Source organism: Megascapheus bottae, chromosome 6 (genome assembly GCF_031878675.1).
Source record: "Megascapheus bottae isolate mThoBot1 chromosome 6, mThoBot2.hap1, whole genome shotgun sequence".
NCBI classification, from domain to species: domain Eukaryota; kingdom Metazoa; phylum Chordata; class Mammalia; order Rodentia; family Geomyidae; genus Megascapheus; species Megascapheus bottae.
This window is the reverse complement of record NC_143514.1, coordinates 61,113,080-61,139,775: the sequence shown is the minus strand read 5'-3', so window position 1 is coordinate 61,139,775 and position 26,696 is coordinate 61,113,080. Positions and strand designations below refer to the sequence as shown.

General features: G+C 43.2%; 1 protein-coding gene across 4 annotated transcripts; it reads right to left on the bottom strand.

Moving 5' to 3' along the window:
* Window positions 1-1,209: 1,209 nt before the first annotated feature.
* Meaf6 (MYST/Esa1 associated factor 6) lies at window positions 1,210-25,138 on the bottom strand. 4 transcript variants are annotated; one of them, XR_016535992.1, is made up of 9 exons: window positions 24,961-25,138; window positions 22,988-23,103; window positions 20,540-20,627; window positions 20,400-20,445; window positions 8,166-8,358; window positions 4,360-4,389; window positions 4,197-4,254; window positions 3,550-3,583; window positions 1,210-1,834 (listed from the first exon to the last, which is right to left on the bottom strand). XR_016535992.1 is itself a non-coding variant. In XM_090335202.1 (8 exons), exons 1-8 carry the CDS (start codon window positions 25,048-25,050, stop codon window positions 1,826-1,828), a joined length of 606 nt encoding a protein of 201 aa, XP_090191328.1. In that variant the 5' UTR covers window positions 25,051-25,138; the 3' UTR covers window positions 1,210-1,825. The 4 variants fall into 4 exon arrangements, 2 of the variants coding, with proteins under 2 accessions (XP_090191328.1, XP_090191329.1); XR_016535993.1 differs by lacking the exon at window positions 4,360-4,389; XM_090335202.1 differs by lacking the exon at window positions 4,197-4,254.
* Window positions 25,139-26,696: the final 1,558 nt, after the last annotated feature.

Sequence of the window (26,696 nt, the reverse complement as noted above, 5' to 3'; positions counted from 1 at the left end):
GACCAAAAAAAACCCCTAAAACCTCAAATTTAAAAATAAAGCATAAGGGCAAAGAGTTTGGCCTAGTGATAGAGTGCTTGCCTAGCATGCACGAAGGCCCGGTTCAAGTCCTTGGTACCACATACATAGAAAAAAGATGGAAGTGGTGCTGTGGCTCAAGTGGTAGACCTCTAGCCTTGAGAAAAGTCCATGGACAGTGCTCAGGCCCTGCAGTCAAGCCCCACGACTGGCAAAAATAAATAAAAATAAAGCATAGGCCAGGAGCGTAGCATAATGGTAGAGTGCTAAGCGAGCATGCATGCACGAAGCCCTAGGTTCAATTACTTGGTACCAAATACACAGAAAAAGCCAGAAGTGGCACTGTGACTCAAATGGCAGAACAATAATGTTGAGCAAAAAATGTCCAAGGACAGTGCCGAGGCCTCGAGTTCAAGCCCCAAACCTGGCAGAAAAACAAAAAAAAGTAAATAAAAAATAAAGCATAAAACAGTCCAAAGTAAAATCCAAGAAGTTTTAGTGTGTGTGTGTGTGTGTGTGTGCACGCACACTCGTGTGTGTTTGACTGTGGAGCTTGAACTCAGTCTGAGTGCTGTCCCTGGGCTCTTTTGCTCAAGGCTAGCACTCTACCCCTTGAAATCACAGCACCACTTCTGGTCTTCTGGTGGTTAATTGAAGACTTTCCTGCCTGAGCTGACTTTGAATAGCGATCCCCAGATCTCAGCCACCTGAGCAGCTAGGATTATAGGCATGAGCCACCAGCTCTCAGCTAATATTTTATTTTCATAAACTAATTTTTAAAATACCTATTTTTAAAAAATTAAACTTGCATTTCCCCCTTATTCTTATGTGTGGTGTGTGTGTGTGTGTGGGGGGTGTCATGGGGCTTGAACTTGGCCTGGACGCTGCCCCTGAGCTCTTCAGCTCAAGGCTATCACCCTACCCTTGAGCCAAGCCTCACTTCCCATTTTCTAGAGGTTAGAGATAAGAGTCTCAGGTCCTTTTGTGCCCAGGCTGGCTTTGAACCTTGACCCTCAGATCTCAGCCTCCTGAGTAGCTAGGATTATAGGCGTGAGCCACCTTGCTAGCTTCCCCCTTATCTTTTCTTTAACAAGAAACTGCTTCTAACTCAGAATGATTTAAGATTTAAATAAACACTATTAAACAAACACAAGCAGACAAACAAACACAAGCAGACAAACAAACAAAAAATAAATAAAACAGAGCCAAGTTGCCACTTTACTTATGGTAAACTACATTATTTTCAGGTAAGAATAGTGACAGCCACATTAAACAGATGATCAGATGTGTCATCAAGAAGGTATGAGCTGCACAAAGTCATTACAAAAAGTCCCAAAAGAAAATAAGATGGTAAAAACAACAGTAGAAAAACAATAAAACACACAACAAAAAAAGAGAATGCCAGATATTTACAGCCTCCATCCGAAAGGTGATGTGTGTTCTACTTTTAGCACAAAACAAAACCAGAGAGGATTTTTTGGTGGAATTACAGGTGCCGCTGGTGCCAGCCAGTCTGGGGGGAGATGGTCATTCTAAGGGAGAAAGATCAGTTAACCACTTGCTGGCATTAGAACCATGGAATGGTCTTCTTGCAGTTCTGTTGCTAAAAATGACACAGAAAAATGATCCAGTATCTTGCTGAAATGACTTGTCACCACATTTAGAACAAAGTACTGAGTCACAGGCACTGGGTCTGGGAGAGCAGAGGTGGGCGGCCACACACTCAAGTGAGGGACGTTTATCTCCGTGAGACTGGAGAGGGGAGGCAGGCCTCTACAGCCTGGACACTTCTGCACTAAACAGTCTTCTAATAGTCCTAAAAAGAAAAAAAGAGAAAAGTCCCAACTTACTCTCAGCAGAACTAAGAGAAAAAGAAAAACACATAACATTTGTGCTTGGGGATTGTTGTGTAGCTGAAGAGCTTATGTCAAATGCACTGAACTGTATTTCACATCTGAAAATGGACTGTCTTCCGTGTCCATAAAGGAACAGCAAACATCAATTCTGTTCTTAATAGAGCATCTAAACTAGAAAGTCAGAAAAAGAAAAAGCAAGAAAAAAGGGAGCTAGCATAAACAATCTATTAATAATCAACAGGAATTTTTCTTCACTAAAAATGTGTGTGAGCCAGGTGTTGGTGGTTCACTTGTAACTGTAGCTCCTCCAGAGGCTGAGACCTGAGGCTTGCAGTTCAAGGCCAGCCCAAGCAGGAAAGTTCATGAGACTATGATATCCAATTAAATACCAATATAGACCCAAAGCAGAGCTGTGGTTCAAGTGGTAGAAGGCCAGCTTTGAGCAAAAAAAAGCTCAGGGACAGTGCCTAGGCCCTGAGTACATGCCCCAGTATGAAAAACATTCAGTTGTGAGCCAGGCTCAGTGGCTCAGGCTTATAATCCTAGCTACTTGGGAGTTTGAGATTGGAGTATCGCTGGCCGTTCAAGGTTAGTTCTGACATAATGGTATGTAAGACTCCATCTCAACCAGGATGGGTGGCACCTGTTGGTCCTGCTACTGCCAGCGGAGTCATCCATGGCAATATAAAGAACAGGTAGAAGAAGCACAGCCCAGCCAGACATAAACTGAAACCCTACTCTAGAAGTAATCAATGCAAAAGGGGCTGTGTGAGGCATTGTGTTTAATGCCCAGTATCATCCATACCACACACAAAAAGCACATGACTTTTTTTTTCTCCAGTCCTGGGGCTTGAACTCAGGGCCTGGGTGCTATCCCTGAGCTCTTCAGCTCAAGGTTACCACCCTACCTCTTTGAGCCACATCACCACTTCCGGCTTTTTCTGAGTATGTGGTACGGAGGAATCGAACCCAGGGCTTTGTGCATGTGAGGTGACCACTCTACCACTAGGCTGTGCTCCTGGCCTATTTCTTTAAAATACAAAAAAATAAGTAACAACTGAAATGTATCTAGATGGATGGATAATCTTTTTTCTTTCTTTTTCTTTTTCTGGGGGGATGGTAGGGGGTTTTGGCAGGACCTCAGTTTGCTCTATCACTTGAGCAACACCTCCTCCAGCTCTTTCTTGCTTTCAGATATTTTTCAAATAGGGTAGAGTGGTTGTGCTCAGGCTGAATTCCTTCCATCTTCAGCCTCTGGTGGAGCTAGGATCACGGACATGCACCACCACAGCTGGCTTGTTACTTGAAACTGAGGGTGGAGGGGTGGATGGGATGTCATTAACTTTTTGCCTGGGCTAACCTTAAACTTCAATTCTCTCCATTTCCACTTCACCCTGAGACTTAGTGGTTCTAACACCTTTCAGACTATGGACAGGTAATAAACAATATATACATGACATGACTGCCTTTTCTTTCCCAGATTAGGAGCAATTCCAACTCTGAAGATATTACATTGCTCTAATCCAGATTGTGGGCTGGGGATGTAGCTCAGCGGTAGAGCACTCACCTAGTATGCATGAGGCCCTAGGTTTGATCCTCAGCACTAACAAAAAAAATTTTTTTAAGTAAACATGAAAATCTGCCGGCCTCCCTGAGTTATTTGGCTGATACTTACAGCTCGTGGCTTTTTGTTTAACTTCAGATCAATCCTGTGATAGGAAAAATTAAAAAATATTTGCATTTTAATTTACAGAAAAAGGGTCTAACAATCAGCTACTGTTTAGGACAAGCTATAACAAAGGCTATTTGGTTAAGTAAGATCCATATTCTTCATTAGACTATGTCACATTTAGTTGTTTACCCAAATACTATCAAGCAAATATTAAAAAATATAAGCAGATATTTTTGCCATAAGGTAAACTTAAGATAATTCAAAAAAAAGAAATATACTGCCATTATAAAGTCATATAATTTCCAAACACTATTTCAAAATTACATGTTAAAAAGATTGGATTAAGAAAGCATGCTCTATGTTAACATGTTAGCTCTATAACTTTATCACTGAGACAAACGGTGACTAGAAATACCAGAGAGACTGAGTTTCTACTCTGGATATGAAACACAACAGAAGTTACTACTTAAATCTCAACTTTTAAATCTTTCCAAAAATACAGATCAAAATCTTTAAACTATTCTTATGAAGCAAAGCCAGGAAACAATTTAAATATGAATTAAAAGTAAAGGTTATCTATTTAAAAGAAATTAAAAGGCATAAAAGTGAAGTTTACTTAATTTTGCTTAAGTTATTAAATAAAATGTTACCTCCATCACGTTTTTCTGTTTTTAAAAAAAACTTCCCAGCCTAACCTAATATACATACCTACAATTAAACAGATAAACTATGGGTTAGAAAGGTCTCAAAAAGGCATACCAGTATCTATACACTAAACAAAACAGCACAAATACTAATTCAAATTAAACTTACTCAAAGTCATAATCAAACATGCCAGACGGGCTGAGGGGCAGCATTTGAAAGGAAGAAAGCAATAGAAATTAATACACTAATTGAATAAATTAGTCGATTAGCCATCCTAGCAAGATTTATAGAAACACAATCAGCTTTAAGAACTTTAAGTCGCAAAGTTTCAAACATCAAAGAACCAAAGATTGTGTGATTCCCTTCCCTCCATAGAGTCGATAGAAGAACAGACGATGAAAGGAAGTTATTTCATTAGAAAACTAGATACCTAGAGCCCTTTTATGAGCTGCCAGATTCAGAGTTAGAACTTTTAAAACATTTGTACTGGAAAATACAATTAAGAGCATTAGAAAGGACAAAAGGAAGGAAAGTTTAGTCACATAAATGAAAGGTGCTCCTAACAATTCAGCACAATAGACTTTCATTAAAACAAAAGGTGACACAAATTATTTAAATCTTTAAAAAGGAAAAGCATTTTGTGAATTTTCTGCTTAAGCAATAAGTTCTAAACTTCTAAACATGTCCAACCAAGAACACTGTGCTCCTTTGCTACAGTAGCCAATCTAGAAGCCAAGGGGTCCACGAATAAACTCCAGCAGTAGTTATCTTGATCCAGGTGTGAAGAGCTGGTAATATTCTGCCTGGTAATTTGGTGATGGCAGTCACCTGTTTATGGCAGGGCAACAACTAGGGAATAGTGAAGTCTGCAGAGCCCTATCAAAACAAAACAAACTGACATCCACAAGCACCCAAGCCCCGGAGGATGCTTAAGAGAATGCATGGTGGAGGCCATTTTGCACTAACAGTCTGCATTCTGGGGGAGATCTCCAAAGCAAACATTAACCCACAGAATGACACCTGTCCCTTGCTTGTTTACTCAGGGTAAACAATATGCACATGCTGCATTTTCCGCCTAGATGTTTGTAATAGTGAAGGTGGAAAAAAGCCTAAGTCCTTCCTACTTCCTTCATTTTAACTTTGGAAAAGTATGTACTGAGTCTGAGTACATAAAACAAGTACAAAAATGCTTTTGACTTTTAGACTGACTTTACTATGTTCACAAACTGAGCTGGAGGTGGGGGGAAGAGGCAACTCACTGGAGAATGCATGCTAACTTTGCATAAGGCTCTAGATTCCATATCTAAATTAAAAGTAATGAGGGACCAGGAGTTTGGCCTAGTGGTAGAGTGCTTGCCTAGCATGCACAAAGACTGGGGTTCAATTCCTCAGTACCACATACATAGCAAAAAGCCAGAAATGGTGCTGTGGCTCAAGTGGTAGAGCTCTAGCCTTGAGAAAACCCATGGATAGTGCTCAGGCCCTGAGCTCAAGCCCAGGACTGGCAAAAAAAAAAATGAGTGTACCTACTTAGTCAAAATGTGGGTTTGATGCTGAAATAGCAGTAGGTGCATCTGGAAGGCTGACATATGAGTTCAAGACCAGCCCAGTACAGTCTACAAAGTAAGCCTGAAGCATACCTGAGTTACACAGTGAGACACTGTCTCAAAAGATTTCTTTAAAAAAGGGGGGAGTGGGGGAAGAGGAGCCAGGTGCTGGCGGCTCATGTCTGTAACCCTAAATACTCAGAAAGCTGAGATGTGAGGATAGGGATTCAAAGTCAGCCCAGGCAGGAGAGTTTGTGAGACTCACCTACAATTACTCACATAAAAACCTGGAAGTAGAGCTGTGACTCAAGGTGGTAAAGTGTGGGCCTTGAGTAAAAGGAGCTCAGGGATAGTGTCCCCAGAGGTCAAGCCCCAGGACCAAAAAGAAAAAGAAAAAAAAAAAGAGTGAGAGGAGAGGAAGGGGAGCAAAAGGTACCTATACCAAGAATAAGACCCTAAGTTCAAACCCCAGTACACCCCACAAAATGGGGGGGAGCTAGGATCTGAGGATCTAAGTCAGCCTGTGCAGAAACGTCTATGAGACTCTAATTAAGAGAGAGCTCAACGACCTGAGTTCAAGCACCAGTACTGGCACATACACAAAAAAATAGTAAAGCACATGATATGCATATATAGAAATAGCTCAATGAAGTCTTCAGTGTACAATTAATAATCCTTCTCTTAAATAGCATATTTACTTCACTACTAATCAGTGCCTGAAACATACTGACTCAAACATCTATTGAAACAGTTCACTGCTGTCTCTAAAGGAAAAAGCAGCACTGGTTCTGAAGGCCAACTTACCAGTGTATATGGACAAAATGCTCCATCCCACCCCAATCTGTCAGCAAACTAGCCATCAATCAGACAAGGGTATTGGGCCTATGTAACTGCCTATATAACTGCCAAGATTCCAACAACCTTCAATGCTCCCTGAGGAAGCACTCAGGCACACTAAACCTGGTTTCCTGAGAAATAAAAAGCAACTCAGCTCTTCTCTTCTCCCTTGGAGTGGTCAAGCACCTAAGGCCAAGGAGGGAGAGTAGCCAGATGTTAAATAGTGGGAAAGAATAAAAAGGCCAGGATCATGCATTCTGAATTAAAAAAAAAAAAACCAAACCATGTGTGAAAGCAATAACTAACACCAGCAATCTTCATGAATGTTAATTTGTCTGGAGTACCAGATTAAGAAAAAAGTGTTGTTCTCATGAAAATTTAAAACTTTCTTACTCCCTTTGATCAGCAACAGTTTGATCACATCATTAGTGAAATAACCACCGATCTAAAGTGGTTATTTAATTAGTAATGGAAATTCCCAGACATATTCTTTTCTTTTTTTTTTTTTTCTTAATGCTAATACTGGGATCTGAACTCAGGGCCCTTGAGCTCTTATTTGGCATTTTCTAATCTTGGCTGAAGCTCACCACTTATGCCATCCCTCCAATTCCAGTTTTTTGTTGGTTAAGCAGAGATGAAAGTCCCAGGGATTTATCTGCTCTGGCTGGCTTTGAATCTCAATACTCAGGTCTTAGCATCTTGAGTAGCTACAATTATAGGCATGAGCCACCAGCCATGGCTCCAGACACAAGGAATTTCCTCCCTATTCTAGACAACTTGAAATAAGAAAGGAACCATTTTAAAGGTCCAAGATGAGGACTCAAACTCAGTATCTGCCACTGCCTTTGCTCCTGGCGTGCTACCAACTAAGCCAGGCCTCCAACTCCAGAAATTACTATTATTAGTTTAATGGCAATGGAGTCAGGCACTGATGGCAACACCTATAATCTTACCTACTTAGGAGGACAGGACCTGAGAATCCCTGTTCTAAGTCAGCCAGAGCATGAAAGTCCATGAGACTCTGATGTCCAATAAACCAGCAAAACCACTGAAGTGGAGCTGTGGCTAAAGTGGCAGAGCACCAGCTTGAGAGAAAAAAGCCTGGGTATGGGAGATGGTCTTGAGTTCAAGTCCCAGCACTGGCACCACCACCCCCCCCCACCAAAAAAAAAGGCAGACCCAATCAGTTCTTCTGAAAATAGACAAGGGATCAGGAGCAAGAGCCAAACATTTTATCCTACTTGACAGCTTCCCTCCTTATTTATATACTAGGACCATTTTTCAAGTATTACTGAACAGATTCCATTTCCCTTTTCCTCTTCTCAAAGGACTTCCAATTGACCACATTAGCAGGTCGTTTTGGCAATTCCACTCTTCAAAACCAACAGCTGAAGGGGCCCTAGTCCTCCTTCAGAGTTACTCTACTGCCCACCAATTCCATCCTTAAGAGAGAAGAGCAAATAACTTTCTATCCCACCCCCTGGCCCTGGCAGCAGAAAGGCTCTCCAACAACCAGAAGCACTTTTACTCTCCAAATCCCTTCCCAACAATGGTCATGTAGTTCTGGGAGGCAGGGTTTTTGCCACTGACCTGTGCCGGTTTTTATTCTTCCGTTTTTTGTGGCTGCTGTGATGACTCCCTGAGGAGGTAGAAGAAGCCGCCTTCTGAGGCTTCACTCCCTGCACAGATCCATCTAGATCCTCAGGGTCCTCTTGGGCGGGTTCGTTTTCCTGATTATGGAAGTCTGGAGAGGTATCACTTTCTGTCCCACTTCCTGGCTCCCCTACAGAGTAAAACACAAGTTCCCAAAATTCTCATCAATACTCTTAGGCCCTAACATTGGCCATCATCAAGAATAAAAAAACAAATGCTGGTGGGAGAAGGGGAGGGAAGAACCCTAATGTAAGGTTAATAGGAATGTAAACCACAGCAACCACTCTACAAGATGGTTTGGAGATTTCTAAAAGAAAAAAGAAACAAACCCCACAGAACTACCCTGTGATCCGATGATACCACTCCTGGGCATTGCTCAAGAGCACTGCAGGTCAGAACACAGGAATGACACCTACAAATCCATGCTCTCTGCTGCACTATTCAAAGTAGCCAAGTTATGGAAAAGCCCAGCCGAGATGCCCTACAACAAATGAGTGGATCACCAAAATGTGGTACACATATATACAACAGAATTTTACTTATCCATTAGAATAAACTACGGCAAAAGCAAGGAAATAGATGGACCAAGGAAAAATTAAGTGAAGTTAAGCTCAAAGACAAACAGCACATTTTCTTTCATACGTGGAAATTATATCTACTGTAAAAATGTAATACATAACAACATACACAGGATTATATACATATGTACAAGTGACAAAACACCTGCTATATTCAGCATAAAGCCCTAAAGTTCAAGCCCAAGAACTGCCATAAAGAAAGAAATGGGGTTATGTGATCAACAGGACCAGGGATCAGTTGTCTTCCTTTTATATCTATTATGAATTTCTATGAAGAAGTATATGGATACCAGCAGTAGAAGAAAGACTGTCTCAAAAAAAAAGGGGGGGGGCAGGAGTTTGGCCTAGTGGTTAAAGTGCTTGCCTAGCATGCATGAAGACCCGGGTTCGATTCCTCCGTACCACATACATAGAAAAAAAAAAAAAAAAAAAGCCAGAAGTGGTGCTGAGGCTCAAGTGGCAGAGCTCTAGCCTTGAGAAAGTCCAAGGACAGTGCTCAGGCCCTGAGCTCAAGCCCAGGACTGGGGGAAAAAAAAAAAAAAAAAACAGCAAATAGACAAGCCAGATTTCAGTAATCCTGAAAGCTGTTTTGGACATTTCATGAAAGCAACAGAAGAGGGAGCTCAAGAGCTACCACAAATTGAAAAAATATTCTGAGCCGGGAGTTTTGCCTAGTGGTTTGGCCTAGCATGCACGAAGACGAGGGTTCAATTCCTCATTACCACATACATAGAAAAGCCAGAAGTGGTGCTATGGCTCAATTGGCAGAGTGTTAACCTTGAGGAAAAAGCCCAAGGACCATGCTCACGCCCTGAGTTCAAGCCCCAGGACTGGCAGAAATAAATAAATAAATGTATAAATAAATACAGGGGCCAGGAGCATGGTCTAGTGGTAGAGTGCTTGCCTAGCATGCACAAAGCCCTGATTTTCTTTGGTACCACATACACAGAAAAGACCAGAAGTGGTGCTGTGGCTCAAGTGGTAGAGTGCTAGCCTTGACAAAGACAGAGTTCAAGCCCCAGGGCTGGCAAAATACACACACACACACCACCATGAAAGTGAAAAAACAATTCCTAAGGCAGGAGAAAGTACTGCATATACCATACAAATTTTGACAAGAGATATACATCCAGATATATAAATAACTACCAGCTACTCCAGAGACAGAGACAGGAAGATTCCAGTTTGGAGACAGACAAGCCTAACCCCAGGTAAACAAGTTAGCAAGACCATATCTCAAAAAACAGGAATTGATGGCTCACCCCTGTAATTCTAGCTACACAGGAGGCTAAGATCTGAGAAGTTCAAAACTAGCCTAGACAGAATAGTTACTGACACCCTTATCTCCAACTAACCACTGAAAAAGCCAGAGGTAAAGCTGTAGCTCAAGTGACAGAGTGCTAGCCTGGAGCAAAAGAAACTGAGGGGCAGTGACAAAGCCTGAGTTCAAGCTCCATGGCTGGCAAGAACTGGTGGCTCACACCACTCAGGAGACTGAGATCTGGAAATAAACTTGTGGTAGAACACTTAGCCTTTAGCAAAAAGAGCTCAGGGACAGTGCCCAAGCCCTGAGTTCAAGCTTAACAACTGACCAAAAATATCATTTTTAAAACATAAATAGTGGAAGCACTGAGAATGGCTGACAGAACACAAGGCTACAAAGTAGAGACTCAACACAAAGCGAGAAAGGGACGAAGTAAAACATGAGAGACAAGCAAGGAAGCAAAGCAGGACAGCACAGTCGCCTACACTGCAATTCCACTGACAGGCAAAACCAACTGCTCATGCATTTGGAGTCAGCTGCTGTGGGAATACCAGGTACTTACACACTTACAAAACAGTGTCTATCTGGTCAAGATTAGAGAACTACCACTCTAATAAGGTAGCCTTCAAGAAAACAGCAGATATCCAAAGTACCATGGAAGTCAGAAAGTACACAATTTCAGCCCAGGAGTTTGGCCTAGTGGTTGAGTGCTTGTTTAGCACGCACGAAGACCCAGGTTCAATTCCTTGGTACCACATACATAGAAAAAATCCAGAAGTGGTGCTGTGGCTCATAGTGATAGAGCCCCAGCCTTGAAAAAGTCCAAAGACAGTGCTTAAGTCCTGAACTCAAGCCCAGGACTGTAAAAAAAAAAAAAAAAAAAAGCACAATTCAGAAGAAGCTTCAGTGTGTGTGTGTATTCATGCACACATGCCATTCCTGAGGCTTGAAATGGGGCTTGATCTCAGAGCCTGGACATTGTCCCTGAGCTTTTTAGCTCAAGGCTAGCAGTATTCTACAACTTGAGCCAAAGTTCTACTTCTGAATTTTTTTATTTATTTATTTTTGTTATAGGAGATAAAGAGTTTCACTGGTTTTCCTGCCCATGCTGGCTGTCTTCAACCCTCCTAACTCAGTCCTCCTGAGCAACTAGGATTACAGGTGTCAGCTTCAGTAGCCCCTGGGAGTGGAATTTTAAATGGACTCATAGGACTCCCTTAGTGGACGGGATGCTCTGAGCTCAATACCCAACACTGTTATCTAAGCATGGTGGCTATAATCCTAGCTCTATGAGAGGCTGAAACAAGAGGACTACAAATTTGAAGCCAGCTTACTAATTTAGTGAAACTGAAAGGACTGGAAGCAGTGCTTGAGCAGTAGAGTACCTGCCTAGCAAGTCTTGTGTTCAGAACTCCTAAGTACAGAAGGAAAAAAAAAAAAACTAGAAATGTATCCCAATGGTACAGAGCTTGTATGTAAGTTTACCAGGCCCTAAGTCCCTCCTCAGTTCCTCCACCCAATTAATTGGACTTTCAGAAATAAAAAGCCAAAATAAATACACACGTATCACAAAGGTACAGAAGAATCTGAGACTAATGATTCAATAGTTTCTCTTAAACAGAGAGAGACTGGGAACTAAAAGGTAAAATGGGAAGACATGTCATAAAATGCGAAACCTTGGGTAGCAGAAATGGGAACTTTTCCCTGCCAAAGGCCATTTGGATATTTGTAACACTATGTGAAGTCATCAATATAGGCACACATATCACATATCACAGGAAGCTGACGAGAAGTATAGTCATCTATCATGGACCAAAGGCTTTATATGGCCAACAACCCAGGCATCCCATCCCTGCCTAGGAAAACTATGTGAGGCAGAGGTAAGAGAATTCATTTGTTGCTATCCTTCTGAGCCTATCTCCCAAAAGTAAAGCAGGAATTCTCTATTGAGTGAACATCAGCTAGATACAGACTATAGCAATGTTCCCCACCCTTGTATAACCTACAATCTCATTCTCAAAGAGGAGCTACGAGGCTTAAAAAGGAGGTAGCAGAAGGGGCCGGGAGTTTGGCCTACTGGTAGAGTGCTTGCCTAGCATGCATCAATACCCGGGTTCAATTCCTCGGTACCACATACATAGAAAAAAGCTGGAAGTGGTGCTGAGGCTCAAGTGGTAGAGCTCTAGCCTTGAGAAAGTCCAAGGACAGTGCTCAGGCCCTGAGTCCAAGCCCAAGACTGGCAAAAAAAGAAAAAAGAAGTAGCACAAGTACTGACCAGAGTCAGTATCCCAGTAAGTATTCAAATCTCAGTATCCTTGAGATCTTCAAACATCCAAGTCAAATTCTAAATAAAGAGGTACAATGATCTGTAGATTCTTTTTTGTTGAGGAGTGGCAACAGGGTCTCATTATGCCGCCCACGCTGGACTAGAAGTTGTGAGCCTCCTGACTATGTCCCTATTATTGGGATTACAGGCATGTCTACCATGCCTGGCCCGAGCACTTACTCGTAGGAAAAGAACTGTGGGAAGCCATAAAAAAGGGAAAATTGGAGGAATTTCCAAACAGGAATGATATCTAACAGTACTGGGCTCTCAAAAAGGCCTGTGTTTTGGAATTACTAGGCTGGAAGTAGCATATAGCCAGCCCATGGAGAGCAGATGCTACCAATATACAAAAGCAGATCACAGGACTGTCAAAAAAAAAAGTTACATATCTCTAAGTGAAACAGCAAAGTTGATCATTATTTCAATGATGACACCACAAAAGACATATAAATTTGCTTCTTATGGACATAAAATATGAACAGCTCATTTTTAGTGCAAAGATCAAATTTTCACTAACTTAGTAAGCCTACAAATGAGGAAATCTACTTATAAAAGGTAGGATTAGCTGTAACTTTTGATAAGCACAAAAGGTTTAAAGGAGGAGGGCAAGATATCCAAAACACTTACTTGCCACTGGAATGATGTAAATGCAGGAGACTGGTTTAATGAAAGCTTCAAAGAAGCCCAATAAAAGAAAAAGTTAATCCTTTAAAGAATGCAAGATAAAAATAGGCCTGTTTTTCTTTTATTTTTTTTATAAAAAAACATACAAAATATTTCACAAATTTGCATGAAATTCCTCTCTGGCAACCATGCAAATCCCCTCTTTAGTCTGGGTATACATGTAGTCAAAAGAAGCAGAAAGTATGTAAAACATTTTTGAGGAAAATTTTCGGAATAGTTTAAAAGCAAAATGTCAAAAGTGCATAAATCCCAAATCCTTGAAATCTAAGAACATCCTAGGCAAAATTCTAAGGAGAATAAAATGTTTGTTTTATTCCCAAAAATCAAAGGGATTACAAGCACAGAAACACTGAGGCACTGAGGGGAGGGGGAAGGGGAAGAGGTTCCACCCAAAGGAAAAGGATTAAAAGGCAAAGAGGACAATTTCTCTCATGGAATTAAAGCTTGCTTTGAGCCTGAGCTTCAAACCCCCAAGGCTTAGACTGGTTTAAAAAGACTCTAGCACCTATCAGTAGTAAATCATGTCTTCTCTGGAAAACAGTACTTTCATTGTAGTCCTCAAGTTATTTCACTAAACCCCAAATCAACAACAACAAGAAAAACAAAACGGGGTCTGAGTAGTATAGGTTACCATAAGGTCCCTGGAAAACAGTACTTTGATTGTAGTCTTCAAGTTATTTCACTAAATCCAAAATCAACAACCACAAGAAAAACAAAATGGGGTCTGAGTAGTATAGGTTACCATAAGGCCCCATGCTTGATTCTCAGCAATAAAAAATAGATTAAAAAAAAAGCAGAGATATTAAAAAAAAAACAGATATTCAAAGCCAGAAAAATTAAAAGAAATACCTAGACACATTATAGTTAACTTAAAAAAATCCAAATGAAAATTGAATTTTGGAGAGACAGATGTGGTTATAAGGCAGGATAAATTAGGGAAAATAAGATGAGTATCACCCAGAAAATTAGAAACTATATTTCAAAACATAGCACTATCTTCTTTGTTTTAACCCTTGCACTCCTATATAAGTTGCAGTATTATTAACACATTGGGGGAAAAAACAGAATCAAGAGCAATTTTCTCCATGTGACCTTGCCTGATGACCCCAAGCAATCAGTATGCTCTAAAGCTGAGAAAGGATAACACAAAAAAAGACATGTAGGCCGGGAGTTTGGCCTAGTGGTTAAAGTGCTTGCCTGGCATGCACGAAGACCCGAGTTCGATTCCTCGGTACCACATACATAGCAAAAAGCCGGAGGTGGTGCTGAGGCTCAAGTGGTAGAGCTCTAGCCTTGAGAAAATCCAAGGACAGGACTCAGGCATTGAGCTCAAGCCCAGGACTGGCAAAAAAAAAAAAAAAAAAAAAAAAAAAAAGACATGTAGTGGGCTGGCTGCATGGCCTAGTGGTAAAGTGCTTGCCCTAGTATGTAAAAAGCCCTGGGTTTGATTTCTTGGTACCACAAACACAGAAAAAAGCCGTAGTAGTGCCCAAGTGGTAGAGCACAAGCCGTGAGAAAGCCCAAGGACAGTGCCCAGGCCCTGAGTGCAAGCCCCAGGATTGGCCAAAAAAAAAAAAAAAAAGACCAAGAGCTCAAATAATAAGACACTTGCTGTCAAGCAAAAGGCCATGAGTTAAAAGCCTAGTACTGTCAGAAAAGGCTGGGAAAGAGGGAGAGCTATTTGAATTAATGGATATTAATTAATAGTATTAATTGGGCCGGGAGTTTGGCCTAGTGGTTAAAGTGCTTGCCTCGCATGCATGAAGACTCGGGTTCGATTCCTCAGTACCCCACATACATAGAAAAAGCCAGAAGTGGTGCTGAGGCTCAAGTGGTAGAGCTCTAGCCTTGAGAAAGTCCAAGGACAGTGCTCAAGCCCTAAGCTCAAGCCCAGGACTGGCAAAAAAAAAAAAAAAATTAATAGTATTAATTAAGATTTGCATGCAATTCCCCATATCATGTTTTATCCCCAGAAGAATTCAAGGCAGCTTATCAAGACTCATATAATGAAACACAATAAAGTAAGGCCGATTATAGAGTTAAAAGCAATGAGAAATAGAAGAATAAAGCAAGCTGGATATTCTTCTAAGATTCAGTCTCAAAATACATGGTATAAATTTCTTTCTTTTTTTTTGGGGGGGGGGGGCCAGTCCTGGAGCTTGAACTCAGGGCCTGGGCACTGTCAGTCAACACTCTTTGCTCAAGGTTAGCACTCCGCCACTTAAGCCACAGCACCACTTCTGGCTTTTTCTGTGTATGTGGTACCAAGGAATCGAACCCAGTGCATGCTAGGCTAGCACTCTACCTCTACACTCCTGGCCCTGCATGGTATAAATTTCTATTTGCTCTATCAGAGGAAACCACAAATTTGGCTCTAGGATTTCAGCAAACAATATTTTGAATTAAAAACACAAAAAACTGGGGCCAGGAGTTTGGCCTAGTGGTAGAGTGCTTGCCTAGCATGCACAAAGACCGAGGTTCAATTCCTTGGTACCACATACATAGAAAAAATCCAGAAGTGGTGTTGTGGCTCAAGTGGTAGGGCTCTAGCCTTGAGAAAGTCCAAGGACAGTGCTCAGGCCCTGAGTGCAAGCCCAGGACTGGCAAAAAAAAACAAAAACAAAAACTGGTTGTATTCCTAAAGGAGATGGTAATAATTAGCAGTGATTAACAAAAATTATCTGAAACATTATTCTCTTATAACAGTGACATATTTTGTAGAATCAAATCAAAATTCAGAAACAAGTTTATGGAAAAATGAAGAAATATTAATTATATTGCCCTCCAGAATAGATTTTAGAGCAAACATTGGGTAACACTGGCCCACATCTGTAACTTACTGAAGCAGAGATTTGAGGATCCTGGTTTAAAGCCAGCATAGGTAAGAAATCCATGATATACCTTATTAACCACCAAAAAGCCAGAGTGAAGCTCTGGCTCAAATGGTAGTGTTTCAGACTAGAGTGAAAAAAAATTAAGTGACAGTGCACAGCACCTAGGCATTCTGGCTCTGGCTCTGAATTCAAGTCCCACAACCACCATCAACAACAACAACAAAAATTAATTAATTTAGGGCTGGGCACACATGGATCACTCCTGTAACCCTAACTACTCAGGAAGCTGAGATCTAAAGATCACAGCTCAAAGAGCCCCCAGAGTCCCCACACCAAAGTCCATAAGAAAGACTCTTATCTCCAATTATCCACCAGAAAACCAGAAGTGGTGTTGTGGCTCAAATGGCAAGAGTGCTAGCCTTGAGCTAAAGAGCTCAGGGACAGTACCCTGACCCAGTTCAAGCCACACGACCAACAAAAAAAAAAAAAAAAAAAAGAAAAAAGAAAGAAAGAAAGAAAAGAAAAAAGGAAAAGGGAAAAAAAATTTAGGTACATGGCCTATATATGCTTTATGAAATCTTTGATGCCTAATATTGCCCAATTCAAGCTTTTGAAAGCATTGACACTTTAAATAAGAGTCTTTTCTTAGGCTGGTTGCAGATAGCTGACTAAAGTCACAGGTCATAGCTAGCCCAGATAGAGAAATCTGTGGGGACTCTTCAGTTAACCACCTCAGTTAATCACTAAAGAGCCAAAACTGGAGGTATGGCACAAGTAGAACAGCAGCCTTGAGAAGAGACCTTGAGACACTGAATTCAAGCCTCAGTATTAGCATTTAAAAGTCTTTTCCTGATAAGTATCTCAGTATAGCTATGGGTAAAGAGGTACAGTCACATGATAAGCACTGGTGGCTCATGCCTGTAATCCTAGCTACTCAGAAGGCTGAGATCTGAGATCATGGATCAAAGCTAGCCCCAGAACAAAAACTTGAGACTCTTATCTACAATTAACCACTAGAAAACTGTGGTAGAGAGCTAGCCTCGAGCTGAAGAACTCAGGGACTGTACCCAGGCCCAGAGTTCAAGCCCCACAACTAACCCCCCCCCAAAAAAAAAGAGATACAGGCACTTTGTGCTGAACTGTCTGTCAGCTAACATGGGGCAGAATTACAGGCTCCTGTGAAAGCTGAGATGTCAAATATCATCCCATTTCCATTCACGGGAGACCGAGAGTAAAAAGGATTCTACAAAGGAGATGATACAGCTCTACATTCAAGAATGATATTAAGCCAGGCGCGGTGGCTCACGCCTGTAATCCTAGCTACTCAGGAGGTTGAAATCTGAGGATCATGGTTCAAAGCCAGTCCAGGCACTAAAGTCCATGAGACTCATCTCCAATTAACCACTAGAAAATGGGAAGTGGCATTTTGGTTCAAGGGGTAGGGCAGTAGCCTTGAACTGAAGAGCTCAGGGACAACACCCAGGCCCAGAGTTCAAGCCCCACAACCGACAAAAAAAAAAAAGTGACAATAATAAAATATGATTTACCAGTTTGGGCCGGGAGTTTGGCCTAGTGGTTAAAGTGCTTGCCTAGCATGCATGAAGACCCGGGTTCGATTCCTCGGTACCACATACATAGAAAAAAGCTGGAAGTGGTGCTGAGGCTCAAGTGGTAGAGCTCTAGTCTTGAGAAAGTCCAAGGACAGTGCTCAGGCCCTGAGCTCAAGCCCAGGACTGGCCAAAAAAAAAAAAAAAATATGATTTACCAGAGAATCATACCAACAGAAACCTCAGAAGCACCTGATTTAATACGTAAGTTGGCAGAAAGAAGGCAGAGTAACTTGAGTTCTAAATTCAAGAGAACAGAATAACCATAACATAAAAAAAAACCCAGTAACTCAAGTCTTCTGAGACAATGCCTCAAGAGAGAGGTTAGGGATAGGGCAAGAAATTTAGAAATCTAGGGCTGAGGGGCCGGGAGTTTGGCCTAGTGGTTAAAGTGCTTGCCTAGCATGCATGAAGACCCGGGTTCGATTCCTCGGTACCACATATAGAAAAAAGCCAGAAGTGGTGCTGAGGCTCAAGTGGTAGAGCTCTAGCCTTGAGAAAGTCCAAGGACAGTGCTCAGGCCCTGAGCTCAAGCCCAGGACTGGCAAAAAATAAATAAATAAATAAATAAATAAATAAATAAATAAATAAATAAATAAATAAATAAAAAGAAAAAGAAATCTAGGGCTGAGATGTGTAGTTCAACCAGTATTTACCTAACAAGTATGAAGCCCTGAGTTCAATACATACGGCCAAAAAAACATTGAAAAGCTGATAGTTTAAAGCTTGCAATCCTAGCACTCTGGATGCTAGAATATGGAGAATACCAGGCTCTACACTGGCAAAAAAAAAGTCTGAGAGACTAAATCTTCAATTAACCAGTAGAAAGCCGGACTGGAGATTAATCAAGTAGTGGAGCACTGAGCAGCTGTGTTGTGTTTTTTTTTTCTTCCCAGTCATGGAGCTTGAGCTTTGGGCCTGGGCATTGTCCCTGAGCTCTTCAGCTCAAGGCTACTAGCTAACCCCTTGAGTGCCATTTTCTGTTTTTTCTAGAGGTTAATTTGGAGATAGAGTTTTTTTTTTTTTAGTGCCTGGGTTTGACTTTGAACCGTGATCCTCAGATCTCAGCCTCCTGAGTAGCTAGGATTACAGGCTTGAGCCACTGTGCCTGAGCCTGGCTTAATGCTGCTTCTTGAATGCCTCACTATGTAGCCCACACTGGTCTCAAATTCATGATTCTATGTTAGCCTACTAAGTGCTAAGACTACAGATGTGCATCATAACGTTTGGCTTTGGACAGAAAACTTAAAAAGGAAACAGAACGGGCCGGGAGTTTGGCCTAGTGGTAGAGTGCTTGCTTAGCATGCACGAAGACCCGGGTTTGATTCCTCGGTACTCCACATACATAGCAAAAAGCTGGAAGTGGTGCTGAGGCTCAAGTGGTAGAGTGCTAGCCTTGAGAAAGTCCAAGGACAGTGCTCAGGCCCTGAGCTCAAGCCCAGGACTGGCAAAAAAAAAAAAAGAAAAAAAAGAAACAGAACTATTGTGTGTGCGTTTTGTTTTCTAAGAAAAAATGTTTATAAATATCTGAGTAGACATGTTTAAATTTTGGAAAATCAGAACTAAAGATGAAGTAGCTAAGTAGAGAGAGATAGGAGGAACTCAGAAAAAAAGGTAGAGGAAAAAAAGGTAGGTGAGTTCCTCTCTTGAAGAACAAACAGGGTTGGTCCAGGCCTATGATCATTGTCTGAGGCCAGCCTAGTCAATAACTCAAGACATTATGTGAAAAATTCCTCCAGAAAATAGGTCTGGAGACTTGGCTAGTGTAGTAAAGAACTAGACAAACAAACAGGAGGCCCAGTTTACAATCACCAAAAGAAAAAAAAAATCTACATCTGAGTGACAGTACATAGCAGCAATACATACATACACACACACACACACACACAATTTCAAAGAGTATTTCAACACTATCATAAGGTTTGATTTAGTGATAAATGTGCAAATCATATTAGATTAGACTAAGTGCTTTACATACCAAAAAATGCAAAGATGATGATAATAATCTGCTTAACCTGCTTTCAAAATAAATGGTATCTACTGCCCTTTCTATAAGAATGAATAGGAGGCCTGGAGCATGACCTAGAGGTAGAGTGCTTGATTAACATACTCAAAGCCCTCCATACCACATACTCAGAAAAAGCCCCAAGTTGATACTGTGGTTCAGAATGGTAGAGCACTAGCCTTGAAAGAGCCCAAAGACAGTGCCCAAGCCCTGAGATCAAGCCCCAGGATTGGCCAAAAAAATAAAATGAACACACAGGTACATATCTAAATTTACCATTTCCTAAAGGTATGAAAGCGCACTTCAGTGATCCCACCACACAGAGGTTTACTTGAGCTATCTGGTTAGTTCAAGGCACTGTCTCAAAAACATAAAATTTCCTAAAAATTATTCACTATTAGGGACATACCAGGTATATTTTAAATTTCCTATAAAACTTTACAAGACTTATCAGAAGCAAAGGCTAGAGCCAACCCTTCTGGAAAGAAGATCCAGGAAGGGAATGGAACCTTCTTCAAAACAAAGGATCAAGAGTGCCTCCAAAGCTTCCTAATGGGAAGGATGCAGCCACCCCCACCCTTTTATTTTGCCAGTCCTGGGGCTTGAACTTGGGGTCTGGGCACTGTCCCTGAGTTTCTTTTGCTCAAGGCTGACAATCTTGAGCTACAGTGCCACTTCCAGCTTTTTCTGTTTATGTGGTACATGAGGAATCATGCTTTATGCATGACGCTAGGCAAGCACTCTACCAGTAGGCCACAAATCACATTCCCAGCCCAGGATATAGCCCTGAAATACAGGAGTATACTAATATGAATTAAAGTTAAGGATTGTAACAGAATGAAAGGAACTGACAAGGTAAAAACATAAACTTACTCTTTTCAATGAGCTGGTCCTGAACTCCTGCCAATGCGCTTACTGCCTAAAAGAAAAGCCACTGGTTACTAGAAAAGTGACCACAGACCACAGAGAAAAGGGGGCCCTTGAGAAAGGCCACAGAAGACCACGTCACTTACAGCTGCTGAAGTAACTGAGGATTTACTGAAGAGTCGCTCAGCTTCCTTAAACTTCCGGTTCCTCCGGTCGTTTTTACTATTGGAGTTTCTAAAACATACAGAAGATCATTATAAGCATCCAGCTGTCTATACAGCTGGAGCTAGGGATAAGCAGGACAGTGGAAGACCTCTTTCTTCCTCTTAACCAAGTTTCACACAGAAATTCTGCATGAATTGGCCCAAACAATCCTACACACAAAGCTCTACTTCCAATGGATGGGATATGCCCCCACTGTAAAGCTGAGATTTCATTAGTTACTTCAGAAACATTCTCATTTATATTTATTTTTTTGGTTTTTCTGTCAGTTGTAGGGCTTGAACTTAGGGCCCACGCACTGTCCCTAAGAGCTCTTTTGCCCAAGGCTAGCACTCTACCATTTTGAGCCACAGCATCACTTCTGGTTTTTTGGTAGTTAATTGTCCTGCCTGAGCTGGTTTTGAACTACAAATCTTCAGATCTCAGCCTTCTGAGTCACTAGTATTACAGGTGTGAACCACCAGCACCTAGCTGTATTTTCTTTTTCTTTCTTTCTTTTTTTTTTTTGTTAATCCTGGAGCTTGAACTCAGGGCCTGAGTGCTGCCCTTGGGCTTTTCTCGAGGCTAGCACTTTACCACTTTAGTCACAGCACCACTTCTAGCTTTTTCTATGTCTGTGGTACCAAGGAATTGAACCCAGGGCCTCATGCATGCTAGGCAAGCATTCTACCATTAGGCCATGCTCCTGACCCTAAATTATTTTCTAAAGGTACTGAAGCGGCTGAAGGACTGAGGGACATGGGAGGCCTGTACTTCCCAGGGGGAGCAGCCAGGTGTATCACCAACCCCTCTCCCTACCTGTCCAAACCTCTCTATCCATTTCAAAATGCATTATTTTAATACTTATATCAAACGACTAGTACAAAAACTAGGTGTGGTAACACAGACCAGTAACCTCAGCTTTCAGAGACTAAGCCAGGAGGATCGTAGTTCAACACTAAACTATGCTATGTGCAAGGTCAATTAGCACAGACCAGTGATATTAAAGTGTCTTCTTGGGGCAGGGATTTTGGCCTAGTGGTAGAGTGCTTGCCTAGCATGCATAAAGACCAGGGTTCAATTCCTCAGTACCACATACATCGAAAAAGCCAGAAGTGGTGCTGTGGCTCAAGTGGAAGAGCTCTAATCTTGAGAAAGCCCCAGGTCAGTGCTCAGGCCCTGAGTCCAAGTCCCAGGACTGGCAAAAAAAAAAAAAAAATTTAAATAAAGTGTCTTGTTAACAAACTTATTTTTCAAACTTAAAAAATAATAAGATACTGAGCCAGAAAATTTGGCCTAGTAGTAGAGTGCTTGCCTAGCATGCACAAAGACCCAGGTTCGATTCCTCGGTACCACATACACTGAAAAGTGCCGGAAGTGGAGCTGTGGCTCAAGGCTCAAGATGTAGAGCTCTAGCCTTGAGAAAAGTCCAAGGACAGTGCTCAGGCCCTGAGCTCAAGCCCAGTTCTGGCCAAAAAAAAAAAAAAAAAAGGAATGAGGCTAGGGATTATGGGAGATAGGGATATATACCTCTGAACTGGGAGGCCAGCATGAGCTACATAGCGAGGCCTTGATTCAATAAAAGGAAGAAGGGGCCAGGAATTTGGCCTGGTGGTAGAGTGCTTACCTAGCATGCAGGAAGCCTGGGGTTCATTTCCTCGGTACCTCATACATAGAAAAAAGCTGGAAGTGGTGCTGAGGTTTAAGTGGTAGAGCTCTAGCCTTGAGAAAGCCTAAGAACAGTGCTCAGGCCCTGAGTTCAAGACCCAGGACAGGTGGCAAAAAAAAAAAAAATTAAACCCGGCCTAGGCACAAAAGTCCCTGAGACTCTTATCTACAATTAACCACCCTAACACTGGAAATGGCACTATAGCTCAAAACTGAAGAGCTCAGGACAAGGACCAGGCTCAAAGTTCAAGCCCCACGATGGACAAAACAACAAAAATAAAATAAAGAGGGAGCTGAGAATAAGGAAGGATATATACCTATCCAGACATAAACAGATATTGACAGAAAGAGGTAAAGAGAGACTACACATACAACCTGTAAATACAGGTGAAGGATAACAATTATTCAGGTACTAGATTCTTTCAGTATTTCTACCGCTGAAAAATTACCATGCTCACTAATTTGACAGAAATGTATTGCTATGGAAATAACAGGTACAGCTGGCTTCCAGAAATAGCAACAACTAGAAATGAAACATTAAGGAGAGCACTGCTTCCAAGCCTCATACAGCTCTGCTATAGATTCTTCTTTATTTACAAGTGTTGGCTCTGTCCAAGGTATACTCAGAGAAACAGTGGAAAAGAAAAGTTCAAGTTCAAGCCCAGACCATTTTTCTCACCTCCTACTTTCCTACTGCAAATATTACCAGAGAATCTGACACTCACTTTTGGTTAGTCAGATAACGATCCCAGCCACGAATAATATTGCCATACATCTGAGTGTCTTCCAGATAGCTCCCTTCAAAAGCATAGATCTGCCTCTCCAAGTTTGCAAGTGTTTCCTGAGAAAGAAAAACCAGGACATGGAAAACATGCTTAAATGTGAACAATAAATAGGAATAAATTGAAATCTTGCTGTTAAGACTTGTAAACCAGGCTCGGAGGATGGCCTAGTGGTAGAGTGCTTGCCTAGCATGCATGAAGTCCTGGGTTGGATTCCTTGCTACCACATACACAGAAAAAGCCAGAAGCAGCACTGTGGCTCGAGTGGTAGAGTGCTATATGCTAGTCTCTAGGAAAGTCCAAGAACAGTGCTCAGTCCCTGAGTTCAAGCCCCAAGACTAGCAAAAACACACACACGTAAATCCAGGCCAAGCATCCAAGGCTCACGCCTGTAATCTTAGCTGTTCAGGAGGTTGAGATCTGAGGACTGAACCCAACACAGGCAGGAAAGCTCTTAGGATCTCTTAGAATATCTCCAGTTAATCATCAAAAAGTAGAAGTGGAGCTGTGGCTCAAAGAGATAAAGCATTAATTGGAGGGGGAGGGGAGAACGGTGGCTCATGCCTATAAATCCTAGCTATTCAGGAGGCTGAGAAGTGAGGATTGTGGTTCAAAGCTAGCCTCAGCACTAAAGACCAAAGACTCTATCTCCAATTAACCACTAGAAAACCCGAAGTGGCATATGGCTCCTGGGGTAGGATGGTAGCCTTGAGCTGAAGAGCTCAGGGACAGCGCCCAGGCCCAGGGTTCAAGCCCCACAATCAACCAAAACAAGAAAAGGAGGGGAGAGGGCAAGGGGAGGGAAATGGGGACAAAAACACGAGAAGGAATGTTTGTGAAGTAATGCATCTTCCATCTGGCGGATATGACTGCAACCCTTCTATTAATAACAATTAGAAAAATTTAAAAAAAGAGAGCATTATTAGCCTGGAGCACTAAAAGCACAGGAAGAATGCTGAAGCCCAGTTCAAGTACCAGTATAGGCATTTTCAAAAAATGTTTTTTTTTTAAAAAGACGTAAATCCAAGGTTATCCACCTATAAATCCAAGGTTATCCACATAAAACTATCTTTATAGAAAGCTATGACGGTCCAGAATTGAAGGTGGGGACTTCTTTGTGAACAGACTGCAATGTGTAGAGCCTGTTCTTGGGGGCGGGGGGGCGGGGGGAAAGGGGGAGACAGAGGCGTAGAAATTTTGCACATCCTTCCCAGAAAAACAAACCTGGCAGTCAAGACAGGGCTGAAGCAGAACGAGGGCCGCCCCCACTCCGGCGGGAAGGATGAGCCGCCTTTCGGCTTCCACAGGCTCCCCCTCCCCGCAGGCTTTTCAGGAAGGCCCCCCACCCCCCCACCCCGCCCCGGTTGCCACGGAAACGTGGAAGGGCCGCGGCTGCTCAGCGAGAGGGGCCTCCCCGAGGGCGCCGCAAAATGCGGGGGTGGAAAGGGCCTCGCCACCCCCGGGCGGCCGGGAGAGCACCCCACGACTCCCCATCTCCCACACGGCTCACCTTCCAGATGGTCTCCGACACACCGGTCCGGCTCGCCGACCACCGTCCACGGCGCGTACCGAGGCCGCAGGCCCCGCCCCCCGGCCGCCCGCCCGCGCCCAGCGCGCCCACCCGAGCCGGCGGCGGCAGGCGGCGGCGGAGGCACCGCCCGCCCGCCCTTCCCCCGCCTGACACCGCCCGCCCGCGCTTCCGCTGCGTCCCCCCTCCCCGCCCCTCCCCGCCCCACCGCAAGCCGGCCTGGCCCGAGGCCCCGAAGCCCGAGCCGCCCGCGGCCCCGGAGGAGCGCACTGGGGACGCGGCCGCCGCACGCACGCCCACCGCGCTCGCTCTCTCGGCCAACGACCAGCCGTCGTCGCCCGGCGGGATCGCTCACGCCGCCATCACCGCCCCAGCTCCAGCTCCTCACCGCTAGCTCTTGTTTCCGTTTCACCAGCTCCGCCAGCTCTCGCCGAGTGTCTGGGATCTGCGGAGGGGCCGCCTTGTTATGCATCGCCATGTTGGGTTGAGGCGAAGGCGGCCGCCCGCGAAGCGCGACTGGAGGCCGGCCCTGAGCGTCGCCGGTACCGCCCACCCGAGGGCGCCACGCGCACTGCGCCTGCGTCAAGAGCTTCCGGAAAGGCGGGGCAGCGTGACTCACGGCTGGGGGCGGACCCTGCTCTACCTCGTCACCGCCCACCAGAGGCGGCTCCCGCACTGCGCCTGCGCGGTGATTCCCAGCGAGGCGGGCGATGCGACGCGCGGCGGGGCTTGTGCGCTTGTGCACTTCAGCCTGCGCGCGCGTCTAATGAAAATACTCAGTGAAGCGCCCCAGCCTTCTGGCCACCACCGGCTTATAATATTTTGTCTTTGAAAGACTCGTAACATCACTCAGAATAAGGGATTAAGCAGGCTGTGGCTCACGCCTGTCATCCTAACTACTCAGGAGGCTGAGATCTGAGCATCAAGGTTCAAAGACAGCCCAGGCACAGAAAAACCTGAGACTCTTATCTCCAATCAACCTCCAGAAAATGGGAAGTATGGCTTGGCTCAAGGGTAAGGCGGAAACCTTGAGCTGAAGAGGTCTGGGACAGCCCCCAGGCCAGGCTGAATTCAAGCCCCAAGACCCACCAAAAAAAAAAGCCAGTGTAGCATCCCCCTGTGTTTGAAACTTTCCAATAGCTCCCCTGGCCTTGTGTCTGCAGGGCAAATGTACAAAGTGGAGCTGAAACTACCTTGTTCTGAATCATTTTTATGGGGAGTGGTGGCCCCTGCACGTAATCCCAGCCCTCTAGAAATTGAGAGGGCAGGATCTTGACTTTGAGGTCAATGGGGTTCCAGACTAACTCAGAACACATAGAGGAGGCCTGTACATACAAGAGGAAGACAAAGTAGGAAAGTACAGGAAAGAGTAAATCCCACCATGTAAGTGACCAAATAGGTAAAAAAATATATATATATATATGTATGTATATATATCAGAAAATAGCAAGTTGACAGTAAATGCTAACATTGAATGTTAATGGTATGAATCCCCTAATTAAAAGGAGGGCCTGGGAATGTGGCCTAGTGGTAGAGTGCTTGCCTAGTGTGCATGAAGCCCTGGGTTCCATTCTTCAGTACCATATAAACAGAAAAAGCTGGAAGTGGCACTGTGGCTCAAAGGGTAGAGTGCTAGCCTTGAGCAAAAGAAGCTCAGGGACAGTGCCCTTGCCCTAAGTTCAAGCCCCAAGATTAGGAGGGAGAGGGAGAGAGAGAGAGATAGAGGGAGAGAGAGAGAGACAGACAGACAGACAGAAAGGAATGGCTAGCTGCTAGTGCCTGTAATGCTAGCTGTCCAACAGGCTGAGATCTGAGAATCCTAGTTCAAAGCCAGCCCAGACAAATAAGACTTGAAGATTCTTATCTCCAATTAAGCAGCAAAAAGCCAGAAACAGAGGTGTGGGTCAAGTGGTACAGCAGCAGCCTTGAGTGAAAAAGCTATGAGAGCACAAAGCCTTGAGTTCAAGCCCTAGTACTAGCACCAACACACACACACACACACACACACACACACACACACAGGTATTTAGAATAAACCCCATTTTAGCCCTCATAGCCTTACATTATCCTTATGTTTCTTTAACTATTTTGTATATTTATATATTGTTCAACTTTTTCCTTCTC

Excerpts from the sequence above, each read along its gene's own strand:
- Meaf6 (XM_090335202.1), bottom strand. The coding sequence starts at position 25,050 with ATGGCGATGCATAACAAGGCGGCCCCTCCGCAGATCCCAGACACTCGG. Across the intron at positions 20,628-22,987 it reads CGTTATCTGACTAACCAAAA|AAACTCCAATAGTAAAAACG; the intron begins GTGAGTGTCAGA and ends TGTATGTTTTAG. Across the intron at positions 3,584-4,359 it reads ATGTTTGATTATGACTTTGA|GATTGATCTGAAGTTAAACA; the intron begins GTAAGTTTAATT and ends TTCCTATCACAG.